General features: G+C 39.0%; 1 protein-coding gene across 6 annotated transcripts in view; it reads left to right on the top strand.

Moving 5' to 3' along the window:
- PLPPR5 (phospholipid phosphatase related 5) overlaps positions 1-20,029 on the top strand; it is a 164,404-nt gene that overhangs the window by 130,189 nt on the left and 14,186 nt on the right. For all 6 annotated transcript variants that reach the window (XM_048943905.1, XM_048943906.1, XM_048943911.1 and 3 more), the window contains 2 exons: positions 12,362-12,494; positions 14,809-15,059. In XM_048943905.1, coding sequence (XP_048799862.1) covers positions 12,362-12,494; positions 14,809-15,059 — 384 coding nt within the window. The remainder of the gene's footprint in view (positions 1-12,361; positions 12,495-14,808; positions 15,060-20,029) is intronic.

Genomic DNA, 20,029 nt, shown 5'->3' with positions numbered 1-20,029 from the left:
TGGAACTTGGTGTCCAGAGCCTCCCAGCACTGTGGTTTTCTGTGGTGTGTGCCCTCGGCAATGTCAGGGTGCCCCCATGCTCTGCTGAGGCTGCTCTCAGGCTGCGGCTGCTGAGCATCTCACGGGTGTGAGCCTGAGTGCCTGAGAGGCCCAGGGAGGTAGCAGGGGCTTGTGCTGCACCATGCCATAGATATGCACGTGGCAGTGAGAGGGACATCCTGCCTGCTGGGGGCCCTCTGTGCCAAATGCTCGTGCTCGGCTCACATCAGCACTTGGGTGACTCATGGGGACTCTTCCAGAATATTTAGCAAAGGCAGATGAGATTTGTAGGCGGGCTGACCTTAGGGTATGTGAGCAGTTTGTGGATGTTTGCAGCTGGCAGAATGAATGTACAGAGTAGGCTGTGAACTGTGTCAGGCTGTGCAGTGATGAAAGGGTCTGGGCACCCAAGCAGGATGTCGCCTTTGCTACCTGGGTGTGAAATGGTAACTGTGAAACTGGGCTTCTCTGTAAAGCTTTGAGATTTCTGCGTAGAAAGAATTGTACTATTTATTAATTAAATATCTTAGCATTGGTGGGATTTCATCATGTGACTCAGTGCTGCCTTGAACAGAAGGGCTTTCCTGAGAGGAGTGACATGTATGAATGAGTGTGGTGCTGATAGCACCTTTTCATTGAGCCATTTAACGAGTCAGTATTGTGATTTTACTAGGAATTTCTTTTGTTTCTGAATTGAATTGCGATGGTTCTGTGACTTCTACAGTGGAAGAAATCATAAAGCAGAGGCTATTTCTTAAAAAAAAAAAAAAAACAAAAAACAAAAAACAAAAAACAAACCATCATTAAGAAAAACAAACAACAATGACAAAAACAAACTCAAATCTTTGATATATTTACCTACATGTGTATGTAAAATGTGCAGCCAGAAACAGCCAGGTTTAGAGGGTTGATTTATTTTATAATTGAATTCACATACTTTTTAACTTTGAATGTCAAAAACAGTGGAAAAGAAGCCTGAAGGAATTAGTTCACCACACCAGAATACCTAAGAGTACCAGGATATGCTAACCCAAGAAGGTTAGCATATTGCAGAGGGTGTAAAATCACCTTTCAACGCAGCATACTTTGAGCTTAAATTGCTCAAGTAATGAAAGATTACATTCAACCCTGATTAAAAGCAGAATATATGTAAATATATTTATGTAACAATTATATACTTTGTCAAATACTCATATATTGTCTTCACAGAGAAGACCAAATGCCAAGTCCTATAAAGTCTACCACGAAGACAGTATCAGAACTTCGCAAAATAGATGTGAAATAGATTAATTCATCCTTCAAACATGTCTCTCACCAGTTGAGCTTTTTTTGAAATTGTTTGATAAAGACAGCAACTTGTTAGCTTACTGTGTAGTTCTGTGCAAAGAAGGTGAGCTTTGCTGAGGAAACCAACATGCATGATTATATGAGTGGAAGGAAATAGAGGCACATGTTGGAGAATAGTAGCTGGGATTTTTTTTGGCTTACAGACTTTGCAATTAGTTTTCAGAGTACCGTAGCCTGCCTAAAAGAGCCGTTTTTATGCTCTGCTGTCTTCACAGCAAAGTATACAATCTCCCCTCTGTTTTGTAGGCATTTCCTGTACTAGGAATTTTTTGCTGAAATTTCCCACTCTTGCTGCTTCTGTTTCAGCCCATTGGCTGCTGTGCTAATGAGGGCACTTGGGACTTCCTCTTAATTCAAGCATTGCATTGTATAAACTCCTAAACAGGGTCAGACAACATAGTGTTGCCAGCTGCACATCTGCAGCCATCTGGATTTGTGGCAGGAGCGCTAAAATAGACATGGTGTAGCAGAGTTGAAAGAGAGACAAGAGCAATGTAAGTCATATTTGCACAAAACCCTAAAGTAAATGCCCCATGTTTGATCTGCAGTACGTACAGAATTGTTATTGAGACGTTGCATTTGCATACATATGTATGAAATAAAGAGCGATGGGATGTGCTCTAAAAAAAATCTTGTTGGCTCATTCCTTGCCATTGCATTTTTGCAAGGAGATTTAAGTAAACATTAAAACCTCTGATAATCAAACAACTCTCTGCTCCCACTTCTATGCCTTCATTAATAAACATCACTTGAGCGTATTCATTTATTACGATATCATTATTAAAGAGAAATAATTGCATGCTGTCAAATTACAGCTCTCAAGACTGAGAACAGAGAGGCAGGTGAATGGTGAACAGTGCTTTCTACCTGTGCATACCAGCTGTTAGAATCATAGAATCATAGAATCACTAAGGTTGGAAAAGACCTAAAAGATCACCCAGTCCAACCGTTCACCTATTCCCAATAGCTCCTACTAAACCATGTCCCTCAACACAACATCCAGTCTTTCCTTGAACACCCCCAGGCTCGGTGACTCCACCACCTCCCTGGGCAGTCCATTCCAGTGCCTGACCACCCTTTCTGAAAAGTAATACTTCCTCATGTCCAGCCTGAATCTCCCCTGGCGTAGCTTGAAACCATTCCCCCTGGTCCTATCACTAACGATAGGTTAGGGGACCACCTGAGTGAGGGTCTTATCTCCTTTCCTTTCTGATCCTTTCTCATTGCTCAGCATCTCTAGAGACTACACCTGCAATTATGCTGTGGGTCTCCTGCAAGACAATTCAGATGTGAAATGGTTCCATTCATTTAGATTCCATGACAGAATTGTCTGTACAAGTTGTAGTCCTTTCTTCCATGAAAGCTTTCATTTGTTCATTTGTATTAGTTTGATGGCTGTTGTTTTTGTGTCGTTTTTTTTCCGGGCTTTCTTTTTTTTTTTTTTTTCTGCTTTCTTGGGCAGTAGAAGTGTGGGTTTTCTACTCAGTGTTTCTAGCGCTGTTTCTACACTTATTATTTTGTACAACTGAAATGAGACAAATCAGAATAAAGTTCTCATAGTTCTGGATCAAAGTTTTTGCATGCAATAGTTTTTTGAGTGTTTTTAACTCATTTTTAATGACATCTGGATCTTCTGGAATTGTTGCTTACTGTGTGAAGGCTTTTTTTTTTTTTTTTTTTAAGGAGAGTTATTTTTAGATAATATTCTTATCTGTGAGCACTACGATTCTGGACTTCTCTTTCTAACTTGCATGATTTGAAATACCAATTTTGAAACAGGTAGTACCACCCCCTTGTAACAATTATAGGTTTTGTTGGTTTTATTATCTTCTTGGTATGTCATTTATAACTGAAATATATCTTCCATTTTGATATATTGTTTTTTATCTACAGTGACGTAAGTTTTCACAACTAATCCTATTAAAATTAGTGATTATTTTTTTTTTTACCTTTGATTTCAGCTGGAAAAAGCTAATAACCTTTATGTTTTTGGCTGGCAATTATGTTGTATCCTCAAGATTAGGATTGAGGAGGATAAAGTTATACAGAGGCTGTTACAACTCAAGTGGAGCTAGTTGTGCTTTCAAAACTCTTTGATTGTGAAGATAATTTTTAATTTAAAAAAACATGAAATTGTTTTATTGGGTTATCTACTTGAATTTATCATTATAGGTCAAGTGGTAATGGACAGTAACAGAGAAGTCGAGAACAATTATAGATATATTTCTTGCAGATGTGTATTTTGTCACAGTAAACCAGAATACAATTTTTGTGGAATCTTGTACATGTATCTTACATGTATTACTCATACAAACAGCCTGTTTGCATCATAAGTATATTAAAACACTAGAGTGCTTATGTTGATAGGGTAGTTGGTCCTTTAGTTTCAGTTGCTTGATGTCTATCCAATTTCAGTGAAAATGGATTTCCTTGAGCTGGTCTCAGAATAACATCTGTATGGTGTAGCTGGCCTTGAGTAGAAGTAAGACAGTGTGAAAAGCAGAAAATTCAGATGGTCTCCTTCCTCTGAGCCTCTGAGAACAGTTGGCTCTAGTCATATACTGACTGTAAAACCACCAGTCTGTGACCAGAATCTTTAAGAGATGCCTTTTTACGTGATCAGTTTTCATTCAAATGGAGATGAAAGAGCATTTATGTTGAATTTTGCATTGGATGTTCATTCTGAATAGGAAACCGTAGTTGTGTAGACCACCTAGGCTTTAAAGCAAGAAGTAACATAGCTGCTGGAAATGATCATTGGTATGGGATTGTTGCCATTAGTATTGTGTTCACCTTGGAATAATGTGCAAAGATGGATTAAGAAACAAACTGCTTTCAAGATGAAAAAAAAAAACTTTTTTTAATTGTTTTTTTGGATATCAAGACAGTGAGAGTGGTTTACCAAGACCATGCCATACGGAGCTACAGGTTGTTTTTTTTTTCATATTTCACTTAAAGTTGAATAGAAGACGTTATTTCTGCAGTTGGTTCAGGGCTGAACACATTACAGCAATGCTGCATGGAATTTATATTCTCATAATGAGGAGAATTGGTTGGATTTTGAACATTTTTGTTTTTCCTTTACAAATATTACACATTAAATGTTGAAGCAAAGCACTTGGGAAAAAAAAGATGTGGAAAAATTTGACATAAAGCTGCTGTTCAAAATCCCAAATGAAACAATTACAGTTACTAACAACTTTTTTCTAGTAACCACTTGTAGATCCAGAAACTGAAATTAATTGTTTTTTTTATCAGATTAAAAGTCATTTTCCTAACTGTGTCAGTTGAAGGAAGTATGGAGCTTGGAAAGTTTGGATAATTGCTCCTTCAGGTGTTTTGTTTGTTTATTTGTTTGTTTCCAAAAAGAAGATGTGAACTTAGATGAGGAAGTTTTATATAACTTTATCTGGAGTATTTCAGCCTGAAATAATTACTTTTTGAAATAACTACTTACTTGCTCTATTTGTTTTTATAAGGCAGTTTTGAATTCATTCTTTCCTTTCTCCATCAGTGTTTTCAGATCAAAATTTTAGATGTGAATGATTTTCTCTAAATTATCCTTGCTTTTATGGATGTTTTTTATTTTTAAATAGAAAAGCTTTGTCACGTGGGGAATAGAACAATTCTCACCTAAGTCTGTTATCTGCTACCATTTAGGATGTGTTCTTCAAGAAATTGTCTCAGTACTGTGAAACTATGCCAGTGGTAAGTTAGTTCTGGAGCCAGGTGCCAGACAGTTGGCTCTCCAACTGCTGTGTTACCACTACTGAGCTTTCCTAGTTCCTGGCCACGTCCAATCCTCTTGAGAACTGCAGGAGAGAGCATCTGATCACTGTTTATGTCCCAGCGACAGAAGGCACTCAGATGAGAGCAGGGGATGCAGGCAGTGCTGGCACTCTCCTGGTGCTACTTGCTTTCCTTGCATCCCCAGCATAGCCGAGCTGGGCCTTCTATGCGGTGGCACAAGGCTGCTCACTCAGCGGTGTTTGGTGACTGTTTCTCAGAAAGATCTCTTACATAACCAAGCTTTGCACGGTGCTGTGTGTATGATTCCAGCGACAGTGACGGTGCTGACATGCAGGCGCTGCCTGCTGGATGACGCATGCATACTCTAGAGGAGGAGAGATTTAAATATACAATCAATTGCTCAGTTAGGGAAAAAGAGAAAGGGGAAAAAAAGGATGCTTTAGAGACACTATAGTTACATATTCAATTTTTTCTGTTATACAGTAAAATAATGAATGGAGACGCTGAGAAGTGAGTGATGAAGCTGGCGAGGTCTCTGTGGTTGCATGCTCCCAGGCTTACCTTGAAGCTCCCCAGTTTATTGGACCACTAGGCATACTGATATTTTTCTTTTGTAAATGGCATGAATGCTGAAAACCTTATTAAAATTTTGATACTCTTCTTTAAAAAAATAAAAAAGGGCATATTGTTTTAAAACAAAATTTACTGGAAAAAGAATTGCTGTTACCCCCACCATTTTTTCTCTACAAAAGCAGTGTTTGCCCCATACCTTTTCCCTATGTCTGCAGAAGTTGCTATGCAATATGGTACTACACCATTATGCTAAATGCAAGAGGGATGTTTTGTATTTAATCAATAGCAGGCAGACTTATCTAAGATTTATTATTTCATTTTCTTCAAAACTACTGGTCATTTTTTACTGCAGAAAATGTGCTCCTGTGGAAATCAACCCAGGCATTTACTGTCAGTTTAAGGAAGCAAGAAGAAATGAGAACAAGAAAAACACAAAGAAAATGGCCTCAAGGGAAAGCTCTGCATAATTAACTTGAAATTGCTACTGCTAGAAATACTGTTGCTGCTTTTTCTTGCCAGGGCTGTCACCTCACAGAAATTTTAGCTTAGAGAGGGGAGTGGAGCTTATCTGATGATCAAGGTTTTATGTGGCTTGATGTTCCAAACTCTAGAGACCACTATGCTGTGTGGCATATTGCTCAATGGTAAGAAGAAAGGATAATGAACAGGAGCAAGAAACCCTATTAAAGTTGTATTTTTGAAAAAATCTCACCCCAGCTTTTCAAGTGGAAATCTCATAAGTGAAATAACGGGAAGATCATGCAATTTAAATGATAACAGTTTGTGTAGAGATCCAGAGATAACTGTCAGTTTGTATTGTTTCAGTTTGGATTTCCAACTTCCCTTTTCCCTTTTGCGAAGGTGGTGTGGGGAAGTTTGTTTTAGATCAAAAGGAGGATCTGTGGGCTGAGTGAGATGCCCATTCTCATTATGGAGAAAACCTCGTCATGCTATTTTTTGCAGATGGTCTCACAGAAGCCTTGGTTGGGGATTGAGTCTTGCCTGAATGAGTGAAATACAATGCGTGAAAAAAGGAAGTGAGAAGAGAAATTAGAATGTACAATATTGTCAACAGTTCTCAACTCAAACACATCAAAACATGGATGAATATTTAGTAGTCTTTATAATGCAATAACTGCTTTTCAGTGTTACTCATCTTGTCTGAGCGGTTGCTGTAGCTACGGTGCAACCCTGAGAGTTGGCAGAAAGTGAACCGTGTATTCTACCACGTTCCCTGGCCTGCATTAAATATCTGATGAATAATTGTAGATTCTAAAGCAGATGTTAGCAGGAAATGCCAATGAATATGTACACATAAATTTCTGTCCTAATCCCAATTAAAAGTGGTCACTGTTATCAACCTTGTTTCAAGCTTTCTTGTTTTAAGTAATTTAATATGTCTCCAAATATCTTGTCATCAAATGCATATTTAATTCTAATTTGAACCTTGGGGTTTCATAGAAAGTTATGCCGTATATGAGAGAGTAATCCATAAAATAAAACTCATTAGTATCTTATTAGTGCTGATTGGAGGTCATTAATTTGCATAGGTAGATACTGTTATAAACAATATGTGATATAGGAAAGGTTTTTATGGAGTCAGTTTAGTGGAAAATCAACAAGGTCAGAGCTGCTGTAGCTCTAATGTTTGGAATGAGTCAGGCTTGACATTTCACGTTGAGAAAGCTCAGGATGTGTAGAACCAAGTTAAGACTATATTGGAAGGATGATTTTGGGAAGGAGAAATCAGATTTTTAAATTGACATGCAGTGCTAAAACTGGGAACAGTTTGCCTGGATTAAAAATAACTAATTCAGAAAAAATATGAACGTATTTGGGAGGAAGAAATCGGTGTAGAAATGTGTGCTAAATGCTGCAAGCATCCTATGCAGTAAACAAGAAAAGGGACAAATACTGCTAATCCGAAATCATCATGGAAAAAATCAGTTAATAAGTTAGTTAATCAGGAGCCGGAGGTGAAAGAAGTATTACTTTTAGATATCAGACCTCACTCCTTCCAGACTGAATTCCTGTCTGTTGAAAGGGTTGGCACATCACAAAATGGGTACGATTGCCATGGAGATGATTAGGAGAACTTTGCCCATGTTTTAGATTTTCCATTTGGCCTCTGCGTAGCTCTTATTTTCCACGCTTCCGTAAAAAGAGAGGATAATCTGAATGCTAGTAATGTAGCATATATTAATTTTAAGTATCTTCATCTAGGATGATTTGTATTCTTTCTATTACTCTTCATACTGTGAACCGAGTGTTCTCCACAGTCACACAGTGAAGCTGCAGTAGGATCGGGACGTGGCCTCTGCCTATCAGCGTTTAGACCAGTGCCCGTTGGTTGGTCCTTCCTGTCTTGATGTTTTGTTGTTTTGGTTTTTTGTTTTTGTGGTTGTTGTTGTTTTTGTAGCAGCTATGTACACTGCATTTTTATCTAAGGACTGGGAAAATTATTTGTATAAACATATGTATAGAATCATAGGGGTTGGAAGGGATGACCCTGCAGGTCATCTAGTCCAACTCCCTGCTAAAGCAGGTTCCCTAGAGTAGTTGCACAGAAAAGCATCTGGGTGGGGTTTGAATATCCCCCCAGAGAAGGAGATTCTACAGCCACTTCGGGCAGCCTGTTTCAGTACATATCCAGTACTGCATTTTGTATTGTTACTAATCAGGGGAAAGACTTAATGAAAAAACACACAAGTAATTCTGTTGCCTTAAATGCCATTTGTTTACTTGTTGTTACTCACACATGGAATGCAAGGGACAGTGATGGTCTCTGCAGTCAAGATACAGAAATTATTCTCTCCTGAAATATGCCAGGTATACAAGTCTTGGTAAAATGCAAGAATGAGAGAGCTGTTCCTTTTCTTTATGCTATTGAGAAAAATGGTGCCGGAGAGAAGGAGGAGAAAGGTCCCCTTGGACCTACGGAAGCTGAAGATTTTCCTTCCATTTCTGAAATATCATTAGGCTGATTACTGAGATGAGCAGCACTTGTGCAGAAGGATGGAGGAAGGGAGAATTGCTTTTCTGAGCTGCCAGTACCGAAAAACACGGAATCTGTATTTATTGCCAAATTCCAGAAGGATTCTATCAAAAGAAAACCACAGAAGCATAAAGATAAATGCCTGTTGTGCTCAGCGGCGTATCCAACTCACATTACTTCTGAGGATAGAGCACTAGCCCATTATATAAAATATTTAGTCACTGCTGAATTCTTCATCGTTCTGACCCTTGCACCTATGTACCCACTCTAAGAGCATTTTCATTCAGCTGAGAATGTGAATGCTGCTCCCTGCAATTTTTGGAGTAGTGGGTTTTCCTCATCCAGGTCATCATCAAAAGTGGGGAATGTAACAAGTAGAAATGGTTGCTAGCAGCAAGGGCCCAGATGAAGCTGATGAAGGCAAGGTATTGGAAGGGAAGGTCTCCTTTTGTATAACTGAATGAGCAGCTGTCTTATTTGCTATCCCAGCTTCTATGGAAGCCAGAAATAAGAGCCTTTGTTTGTGATCAGCAGGTTCAGGGAGTCTTCCCAAAACTGGAGAGTTCAGCTTGCTGGAGTATTTTCTGTTTATGTTCTTGCAAGAGATGGAGCATTGAATGTAGGTCATTCCAAAATTAATGCCTCATATTTATTTCCGTGGCAAATACAACAGATACAAAGAGCACCACAATGCTGTTTAATAGAGCAAATTCTCAGATACAAAACCCTATTTTTCAAAACAGTTGCTACCATTTACTAATCTGCACCAGGTTAGTGACTCTGTTTGAACAGCTTTTGTGACGGCTTCGTTGTTAGGAGAATCTTTCCCACTGTCTGTCTTCCATCAGCCCAAACTGGCAAAGTCAAAAGGTGCCAATTTGAGACTATACAGTGAGTATGGTAAGACAATTGATTGATGATGTACTCCATGTCCTTCAAACTGTTATGGGGCCTGGCATTAAGTCACAAGAGATGAGTTGTCTTCTTCTCTAGCCTGACTCTGGAACGTTGAGTCTTCAGCTTAGTCAGTGTTGCGATGTAGCAGAGTTAATGGTTTGTCAGGATTACAGAAAATCCAGACAGATCACACCTTTCCCATTCCAAAAGACAGTGCACATCACTTTATCCACTGAGGGCTGCGTCTTCAACTTTGATGGGGAATCCATATTTACCACTCCATAGAACTGCCATTTTAACTCCAGCTCATGGTGACACTACATCTTGTTGCTGGAAATGATGCAATCCAGGAAACTGTCACCTTCAGCCTGATGTCGGTTCAATAGGTCCTGACCTATTTGCATACTGTGTTCTTTCTGTTCCTTTGTGAGCATTTGTGATATTCCAATGTTTCCACCATTGTTTCCAACACATTAAAACTGATATTCAGCTCTGTACGTGGTTGCCTGGCTATAATCCTCTGATTTGCCCAGATGAACTGATTGAGATGCTCTTCATTTAATGGTGTGACAGCTGTGCATGGCCATCTGGAACACAGCTCATCTTTCACATCACTGTTGCCACTGCTGAAATGCAGCACCCACTGCTTCACTGTGCTCACATTTACTGTTTGATCTCTGTAAATGTTCAGCAGGCATACACGAATGGTGATGGCCGTTTTTTCTGCATGGAGGAATTCAGTAGCACGCCTTTGCTTCATGTTCCAACTCTACCCCTCTGTTGTCATCTGTCACATGACAACAAAATGTAGAATATTGGTGGGAAGATTCCATCTTTGAAGCCATCCCACCAACTTCTGCCTATGATTTTGTGTTCCAACATAATAAAATAGGAGACATTAGCTTTGGAGCAGCCCTTACAAATCACATATATATGCTGGATTCTGCTTTTTCCTCGAGTCTGGAAATATGCAGTAATTTTACTGAAATTATTAGATTTGGGAAAAAAAAAAAAATCAGATAAATACAGAATGTTCAGGTTACCTAGGCCTGGATGTTTAATTATTCCAGAAGAAAGAATAGAGTTAGTGTGACTCACCAGAAAAACCTATGTGTTCTTCATCTTTATAAATTGCATTAGAATTGTTTTTTAGTTTTGTTTCGTTGCATTTCTCATGAGACCTGTGGGAGTCATCGAGCTGACTCCTTATTGTTGTCACAACTTTGATAAACTTGAATTCAAGATTGGGTGATGTTTCATAAGCATACTGAGAGTTCGTTAATTACAGATGAAGGAATTGTACTTCAGTATGCTGAAAATTTTCTTTCAATTGTAGTAAAGTGGTTACTTATTGGATCAGCTGCTCACATTTCTGTTTTATCTAAAGAGGCCACAGTGATCTGAAACCAGTCTGAAGAAATAGATGAGTGTTTTTGTGACAAATTGAATTTTGCCCGTTACACATAACTGCAGAATTATTTTGTTATTTGTGCCACATTATTTATGGGAAACACTTCCTTGCTCTGTATGTCATAATTTAGCTGAAAGTCATCTGCATAGACCTAATAATATTTAAGTAAGGCCATTAATTTGCATTCTTCTTGTTGACAACAAAATGTGTATATGAGCCGAAGCCATTTTCCTTAAACTGTTTTACTGTGTGTTCTTTGTTTTGTGCGGTGCTGTGTGTAGAACTGTTCAGATCTATAGTAATACTTGGCAAATTTTGTAATTTATTTTTAGTAAAAAGTTTAGGAAGACCTAGGTGGTTGTCTGATTTGACAACAATATTTCTTGAGTTTGTGTAATTTCTTGAGTTTGTTCAAGGCTTTAATTTGCTGGTTGTCGTTCCTGATTATCCAAGTGTTACGTACCTTATGTATCAATAATATTTGCTACTTTTCATATAGAAGAGAGAAAATACCTTTCTTTTAAGTTCTGCAGTGAATGAATGTTGAAATATAGTGATTCTTCTATGCCACTTTCAATCATACATGTTCTACTTGCACTAAAGCTTCAACATCATTGACTTAATACATGTTTACAGTTTGTAGTTGGTATTAGAGCTGAATAGAATAACTGTTGTAAGTAAATTAGGAGTCACGTTTTCTTCCACAGGTAAATACATGTCTTATAGGGAATATTTTACGTTCACTATCTACGTTTTTGTTTTCTTATTTGTGAGCCCTTTTAATTTTCCCTAAGTGTAACATGTATGAGCTATAGACAAAATAATTAAAGTCAGACTTAATAAATTTAGTTAGCAAACTATGAATCAAACCCTGTAGAGTACTTTCTGGCAAAGCATTCCTTCAGCGTGGGCTTGAGCTCTGCTGTGAATGTTTTCTCTGTGTTCCAAAATCTAGAGTCCACCTTTGTGAAATGCTGAATGTCAGTGAGAGCTATGAGGGGAAGTGCTGAGCATCTTCCAGGATTGGCCCTTACTTTCATTCCCATCCTGTGTGTTATGCAGTTTGTTTTTCTTGAACTAATACCTTTCTTTGTTTTTCTTCTCATCCTGAAAACTAGGCTATGTTATGTTGATTTCAAGCTCTCTTAGTGCAAATAAAGTAAAGAGGGTCATATGACCTATTTGCCTCATAAGAAGATTATCATACAGAACTTGGTTCACTTACGTTGTCTTTTGTTTTGTTTTGGTTTGTTTCCTTAAGATGAGATAGACAACTCTGTAATGTTAGTATATTTTATTTACTGTAATCTGATGTACCATTTCTCTCCCCTTTTTCTCCTCCCCCTAAGATTATCGTTGGAGAAACCGCAGTGTTTTGTCTACAGTTAGCTACAAAGGATTTTGAAAATCAAGAAAAAACAATATTAACTGGAGACTGTTGTTATATAAATCCACTGGTGCGCAGAACCATCAGATTCCTTGGTATGAGCAAAATTAATGTTTTCATTTTCTGAATGCTGAAAGTGATTAAATATGTCTTAAGTTTGACCTGGATAAACTATTCAGATAACACTACAATGTTTCATGTATAGTCCTAACTTGGGTGCAATGAATTCTTTCCTTTTGGACAGCGAATTAAATGTCTTGGAAGAAACAAAAATCACTTTGCAGAAACAGTACTAAGAATGGAAGAACTTGGGATCACAAGAGAGGGGAAAAAAAAAAACAACCAGCAGGCCTTGACTAGTGGGAGATGGAGAGGGGAAGTATCTTTACACCAAATATATGGTTAACAGTTCTCTTTTGGCTGTGCACACATACAGCAGCCAAAGCTGAGGACATCAGTGTATAATTGTGTGTTTTCAAAGCCTGCCTAGTTTAGGTACTTTCTTAGCCTGGAGCATGTATTATAATCTATAATAGATAACTGTATGAAAACCACTGAGGTCAGCTGTAAAACCCACCTCCCCTGACTTCACTAAATTTGAGATGTTGTGCTTTCTACTTATTTCATAGTAAATGTATTTTGGAGGGGGAAGTACCACCTCTCAGAATGTCTGCTAAATACTCACAGATGCTGCTTTTTAGTATGTGCAAGGATGTCGCAGCCAGACTCCATTTGTCTGCTGTGTGTTTCTCCCTGTTGGCTGTATCTGAGGGCAGCAGCTGGGGAGCAAAGCTGCAGGGCAGCTCATCCCGTGTGCCCCCGTGCAGGGGAGGGAGGGCTGCAGCTGGGTCTGTGCATGCTGTGCGTGTGCCATAGCCGTGATGCTGTCTGCCAGTGCAGTAGCTTACTGTCACACGGGAGTTCTGGAGTCACTGAGTGGGAAACTGCCCTGCATAGAGCTGGAGTTATGTGGGCAGTCATACTGAGGAGCTCCTACTGCTCCTATTTCTCTGTACAGGGCTTGTGTGTGGCCAGAGTCCACCTGGTGGACTCTCCTTGCTCACAGAAGTGAAGCTAGGGTAGAGCAGGGATGAGCAGGGCTTCTGCACTGTTGCACCAGCTGAGGTGTCGCTTCATGTTACTCTCACAGAACTGATGTGGCTGCCTGTTGTGGGTCTGCATACACTCTGGGGCTTGCTGGAGGGCCATCCTGCACAGCACCTGGGCTGGGTACAGGCCAGTGCTCATTACTGTCGAGCTACTTATGGTGAATCAACCAGTGTGACATTGCTGACCAGACAGAATCCCAGGAACCATTCTTGGGCCTCCAGCTTTGCAGAGGGAAAAAAACTGGCCTTGAAAGATGCACGTGCTTCTGCGGTATCACATCTGCTGTGGTGTGCATCCATTAATGTCCTCATCCTCATGGTGCTACAGGAATTGGGAGCTGACAGAATTCACATTATACTCATAGCTAGCTGTAGAGTTGAACTAGGGAAAAGGTAAACTGATCTGCCTATGGAATCCAGGAATCCAGTAGCTAAGGTGGAGTTTGAATGTGTCTGCTGATTTGGCTTCCCAGTCATGGTGGTTGCTGTGGTTGTATTTTCTTCCAGAGTTTGCTTTCTGCTTCCAAAAAAATAGAAAGAGACATCAAAATAGGATGTATCTAATTTTGCTTTTTTTTTTTCCACTAATCAGATAAATGCATTTTTATTCTTATGAACAAATACACATGCTTAATGCTTTGCTGATATGTCTTATAAAAAAAAGAGCGTTAGTATAAGTAGCTCCTTGAATATAAGGATCTTTAACTCACTGTGTTGATATTATGATTAACATGTCATGCATAGAGATGCACCCAGTAGCAGACAGATAAAGACAACTTGTGCATGGCAATATTAAATTATTCAGTACTCAAACTTACAGCTGAGAGAGAAAGGAAAATGTTTGTCCGGTACGTGCAATGACTTTTCAAGTTACTTCACCATTCAGTGCTTGACTTCTCTGGCTTTGAAACAGGGCTATAGGGTGGAGAATTTCCCTCTGTTATTTCTGTTAGGTGAACATGGACAAAGGCTAGATGCTTGGCTAACTGCCCCAGATAGCTGGGCATGCATGGCTAGGGGACCAGGAAAGCAGGCTTTTTCATGAAAGATGAGTGTATTCCTCTGAAGAATGGAGAATGAATCAAGAGTGCGGGTATACTGCAGTGTTGCTTCTGCCATTGGATAGGAAGATATCATCTCCAAAATCATCAAGGATCCTGAGGGTATAGTCTTGTCTTGTGCTTCAGGATCGCTCACATTCTTAAATGAAGGGAGCTGATTTATTACTGTGATAAGTATTATAATATGTTGTCCTGGACTGAAATTGTTGGGAAATTTAACTCTTTGTTTCCCTCTTTAGGAATTTACGCGTTTGGACTGTTTGCTACGGACATCTTTGTAAATGCTGGACAAGTAGTAACAGGGAATCTTGCACCACATTTTCTTGCACTTTGTAAACCCAACTATACAGCACTTGGATGTAAACAGTACACACAGTTCATCAGTAGTGCACATGCCTGTACTGGAAACCCAGACCTTATCATGAAAGCCAGAAAGACATTCCCATCCAAAGAAGCAGCTCTAAGCATATATGCAGCTATGTATCTGGCTGTAAGTATATTGTACTGTTTAATACCACTGTATTTTTGAGAGAATATTGACTCAAACTATTTGGAAGGGGAAGAATGGAGGGAAGGTAAGACAGCTATTGACGAATTTTATGTGTATAATCCTTCTATGTGTTACTGTGAAAACTTTGAGAATTTGGTTCATTGGACTTAATTCTGACAATTACATGTGTGCTTATCTTTGCAGATGTAGTAAGCCTTAAAAGCTTAAAAAAAAAAAAAAAAAAGTTTAGGGCCATGCTGAGAGAGGATAAATTGTTCAGGAACGGTTATAAACTTAGGATAACCAGGTTTTCAGTTTATTTTTCCCTGTTTCCAGGGAGGAGGAGAAGGCTCTGTTGTGTGGCAAAGGGAAGGGGGAAAGGATTCTCTTCCTCTGTTTTAACCCAGTTCAAATTAGTGGAATTGCATGTGGCAGTATTTTTTGGTGGGGTAAAGCAGAAGACTGGGCATATGCAAATGTCTGATCTCTACAAGTTTCCTGAGGAACCATGTATATCCACAGATACCAGAACTGATATCTATAGGTACTGCAGTTCTCATGCAGTGAGTTTGGCTCTGATTCTGCATTTAAGTGGGCTACAAGACAATCCAACCTTTCTTCCCCCTCTTCTTTGTCACACTGACTGATGAGTAGGGCTGGGATAAACTGCTGTTTGCTGGGTGGCATGAGAGCTGCTGCTGAGGTAGTTCAGAAGTGAGAGCAGTAGGAATGAACCTTGCTCAGGTAGCTCAGTGCAGTGTGCTTTGGCTTAGTCTGGAGTGCAGGTTGTTCCATCTGCAAGCAGCAGCACGTGTTCATCACCAAATTTCCTTGGGGCACCCTTGTGGAAATCTTCCAGTTGACCTGGGCCTGCATCCACAGGTCTTTATAGCCCACTGAAAGGGTCCAAGGTTTCCCTCATGGTGTCAGTGGGGAGTAGGGCAAGTGTGTGCCTCTGGTAATTTCAGGATTCAGCCCTTCAAATCCTTCAGTATGTGAATAGTGGTGTGTATGTGTCTGCATATGTATGTAGACACATGTGAGTGTTCATCAGTTTTTAACATACATATTTATGAGCTGACTTTTAATCTTTGTTTGATCTGGAAACTGATACATGCCAGCTGATACTTGATATGTGGCAGTGCACCAATGCCACGCTTCTGGGTATGGTTTCAGTGCCAGTGCTTAAAATCTGCATCCCTGATAGTAGTGTTTACTTTAAGTTCCTTGTGGGCAATGCTTTCTTGGAGATTTAGATTAACAATTTAGTTCAGGAAGGTGTTAGCTGCAAATTAGAGACGAGCAATAGTATTCTGTTCTAACTTGTGGTAAATGTAAGACTGCTAATAGTATCATCTTTATTTGGGAGATATTTGAGGCTTTGCTTCGCTGAACTGTACATCCAAATTTGGTGCAAACTATTTTAGAAAATGTTCAGCATTCTACATTTTAATTGTTCCTATTTTTCTCATCCATCTGTAAAGTTGGATTTCCACTGTTGCCATGAGTCACAGAAAACTGAAGGAAGCCAACTGTTCAGCACTGCAGAGCAGAAAGGGAAACAGTATTGACACATTTTAAAAAGAACAAGTAGGCAATTACTAAGACTTAATACCTAGTGTCGTGGCTTTTGTTACAGCTACAGTGCTTTATGCAAAACTTACGTTGTCTGTGATCAATAATCAGTTAACATCAAAACTGGAAGCTGGTGTGATCTGTTTCATGACTTTATAGTCTTTCAGTAACAGCAGAAAAGGATATATCCTGTGTCATTAGTGTATCACTGTGATGCATGACAGTGTCATCATTTAACTAAAGCACTGTAAACTGCTGACAGGACTGATGAGTTGTTCTTGTAGGCTGCCTGAAGAACTAATTACTGTGATGTATCTGCTGACTGCTAGCCTACACATTTAGGTCCTTGATGCAATATTGGCAGTCTTTTTTTTTTTTTTTTTTTTTTTTCAAATCCAGTTGCACTGTTGCTGCTAAAAATATTGTTTGTTACAAACCAGGCAGAGAAATGCAATGTTCCAGTATCTAGGGTCATGTCCTTACAGTGTCATGATGTTTATTGGGAAAGTTGCCTCTGAATAACAACTTTCTCATCATTATTCACTGAAGTAGAATGTTTAAACAGCAGCCCAGTCTTTGTATGAACACTGGTACAAAAGTTATTGAGAGCACGGACATAAAGACCTTCATATACTACTCAGCTAGTACTTCATAAGAATATAATTTCTGATACAAAGTGTGCTTTCATTTTGTTTAACAGAAATGTTTGGGTGAGAGGGTGAGATTTTTACAGAATCTTTCTTGGACATTTCAGCCAGCTGTGCACACACCAAAACCAGCTTAAAGATACAAATAGGCGATGTGCACCCAGCATCTTGTTAGCAACAGCTTTTTCATCTAAGTTCTTAAGCCTTCCTTTTTCACTCCTCCCCTCTTTTGTGAGTGGGTGGCTGCTATGGTAACTCTGAATTCCCTTCCCGCTGGAAGTACAGGCTTTTGCGAACAATTATACTGCTAATATTTAGACCTCTCTAGCATTTGCTTCCATTGCTTTTCTGAGTACCTATCAAGAAAGACTTAACAACTGAAATGTTAAATGGCAGCAATGTGCTTAGGTTTTTTTTTCTACCCTATCCAAATGTGAATGCTTCCAATGATTCATAACTTATTTTCTTAAGACTTGCAGGTTAATTTATCCCTTGCATACCTGAAACTTCAAAATGAACTACCATAAATATGTTTCAAAATCTCTACCCAAAATGGCTGTTATCTGGATATTTCCTTAGCTGATTATTCAGCTAATCTTAAATCTCCTTTGTGTGTGAATGAGCTAGAGTTGGATTACTAAGTTCAGTGCAATCAGCATTCACTTCTTATCAGCATTGCAGTTTCTCAGTTGGTACAGCATCTGCTGACATGGATATTAAGGCAGATACTCCAAATTCATTAAATTGATATAACTGTATAAGCTACATTTCAAGATGCATAAGCTAACATAGCCTGGATGATTAGAGATACATTTTGAATTTATGAAATTGTGTATATATTTGCATGAATGGTTTTGTTTGTCTTTTCCCCAATAACCAACACTCAGAAATGAGAAGTCATGAGTCTTTCTATTGGTAGGATTTCAAAGTGATCTGTGAAGATGTAGTCAATCTATTCCCATGGATTCAATATGAGACTAGTGACTAACAGTTGTCCTTTGATGTTACAAATGTAGGGGATTGTTCATTGCTAGCTGTAGTTTAAAATAAATTCTAATTAATCATACAAAACTTTGCATTTTCTTGCTGCGTTGGATAAGAAGAATTGACAGCTGACCTATCTGAAGCACAGCTTTTGAACTTGGTTCTATCAGATACATTTTAGACTTGCTTTAGATCTGTAATGATAGAGGAGAAGGTTTTATGTTTTGATAATTAACATAGTCCTTAGATATGCAGGCTGCAATTACAACCTCAGGTAGGGCTAGCAAATACAGCTGACAAATAATACCTCCCTATATGCAGAGCTTTTGTTGAGATCTTGATCTTCTGCTTGGCAAGGTTCTATCTTCTAGCATGCTGCTGTATCACCCTTGCTGTTCAGTGTGTTTCTAAGTCACTGGGAAAAGACATCAAGGCATTCTGGGTCACAGTGTTGGTAACATGCCACTGCCTAGTGTCACTCCTTGATCTGGTCTTCGAGTCTTGAGGTTTCATGTAATCTGTGAAGACTTTGTTCTTGAAGCTTCTTTATGGGTTCCACTCAGTGGGTAGGTGACTGTGGTGTGGTGAGTCTCTCTTGATAGGCTTTGAGTGTTGAGATTTGAGAGAATCATCGTATAGAATTTGCTTTGTTGTTTTTTGTTTTAATAAGTTAAAGATTAAAGAATTCTTTTGGCTGCTTTTCAGGGATTTTCTTTTCACTGTGTCTCAGTGAGCAAAAGTATCCACTGATGCTGATTGTACAGCATATATAATGGTCTTCATCTAATGGATGCATTGATTGCTTCGGATTGGATAGCAAATAAACATTAAAATTTTGTTCCAGAGATTTACCTAAAGACCACTGGAGATTTCTTGTCAGTCAGTTCTTTGTAACAATTCAGTTGCTCAAGATAATAACCTCTGTAGCCTGAATCAGTTCTTGGTAATAGTTTGATGATCTTACGGTCTTGATACATCGGAGAATCTCTGTCTCCTCCAGTTGTTTCAAGTTGCATCTGTAAAAAACTCTTTGTGGGACAATTTACAGTGAATTCCAGCATTTCTAAAAGTTTTTTTTCCAATCCACAGTCTTGACTTTGAAACCCAAGTTTGCTTGATGTTATCAATAGTTACTGCAAAACATATGAAAGAAAAAGGAGAAAGCCTCAAAAGAACAACAAATAAATCATCAGTGAGCATTTTTGGTTGCAGTATGGCTCAAATAAAATGAGAATAGGACTGTTCTTTGCTCTGGTAATAATTTGACCCAATAGTTACTAATCAAGGGACCTGAAGAGCTTTTACAATGTCAGGCAGGATTCTGACTAAAGATTTAACTTGCTTGTAATCTGCTGTCCACTATACCTCCTACTTTTTCATCTTTTTGATCTCTGAATATCTCTTTTCCTGTACCTATGATGAGGAATGTTGAAATCTGTGCACTTCTAAGGTGGAAGGTGTATAAGTTACGACTTATATTTCTTGCTACTAAATTATACAAGCAAAACAAAACTTGGAAATGTATATTTGGAGCTCTGCCTGGGAGGAATCAGTATACAGGCACCAATCTCCTTTCCACTTGCCACTTCATGAGTCATTGTTCTCTGCCCACTAACAGACTGGTTTGTCCCTTTGTCAGTTTCCCCCGACCATCTGCTTCATGGAGGACCAAAACAGCAAGCATGGAGGACATCTTCCTCCCCATACCCTGGGAACTCAGTCTAATGAACCAGATAGGAAAACTAACCTTCCTCCTAGTTGGTG

This window comes from Lagopus muta, chromosome 5 (assembly GCF_023343835.1).
Source record: "Lagopus muta isolate bLagMut1 chromosome 5, bLagMut1 primary, whole genome shotgun sequence".
Lineage (NCBI taxonomy): Eukaryota > Metazoa > Chordata > Aves > Galliformes > Phasianidae > Lagopus > Lagopus muta.
The sequence above is the reverse complement of the archived record's forward strand: the minus strand, read 5'-3'. Positions and strand labels throughout refer to the sequence as shown.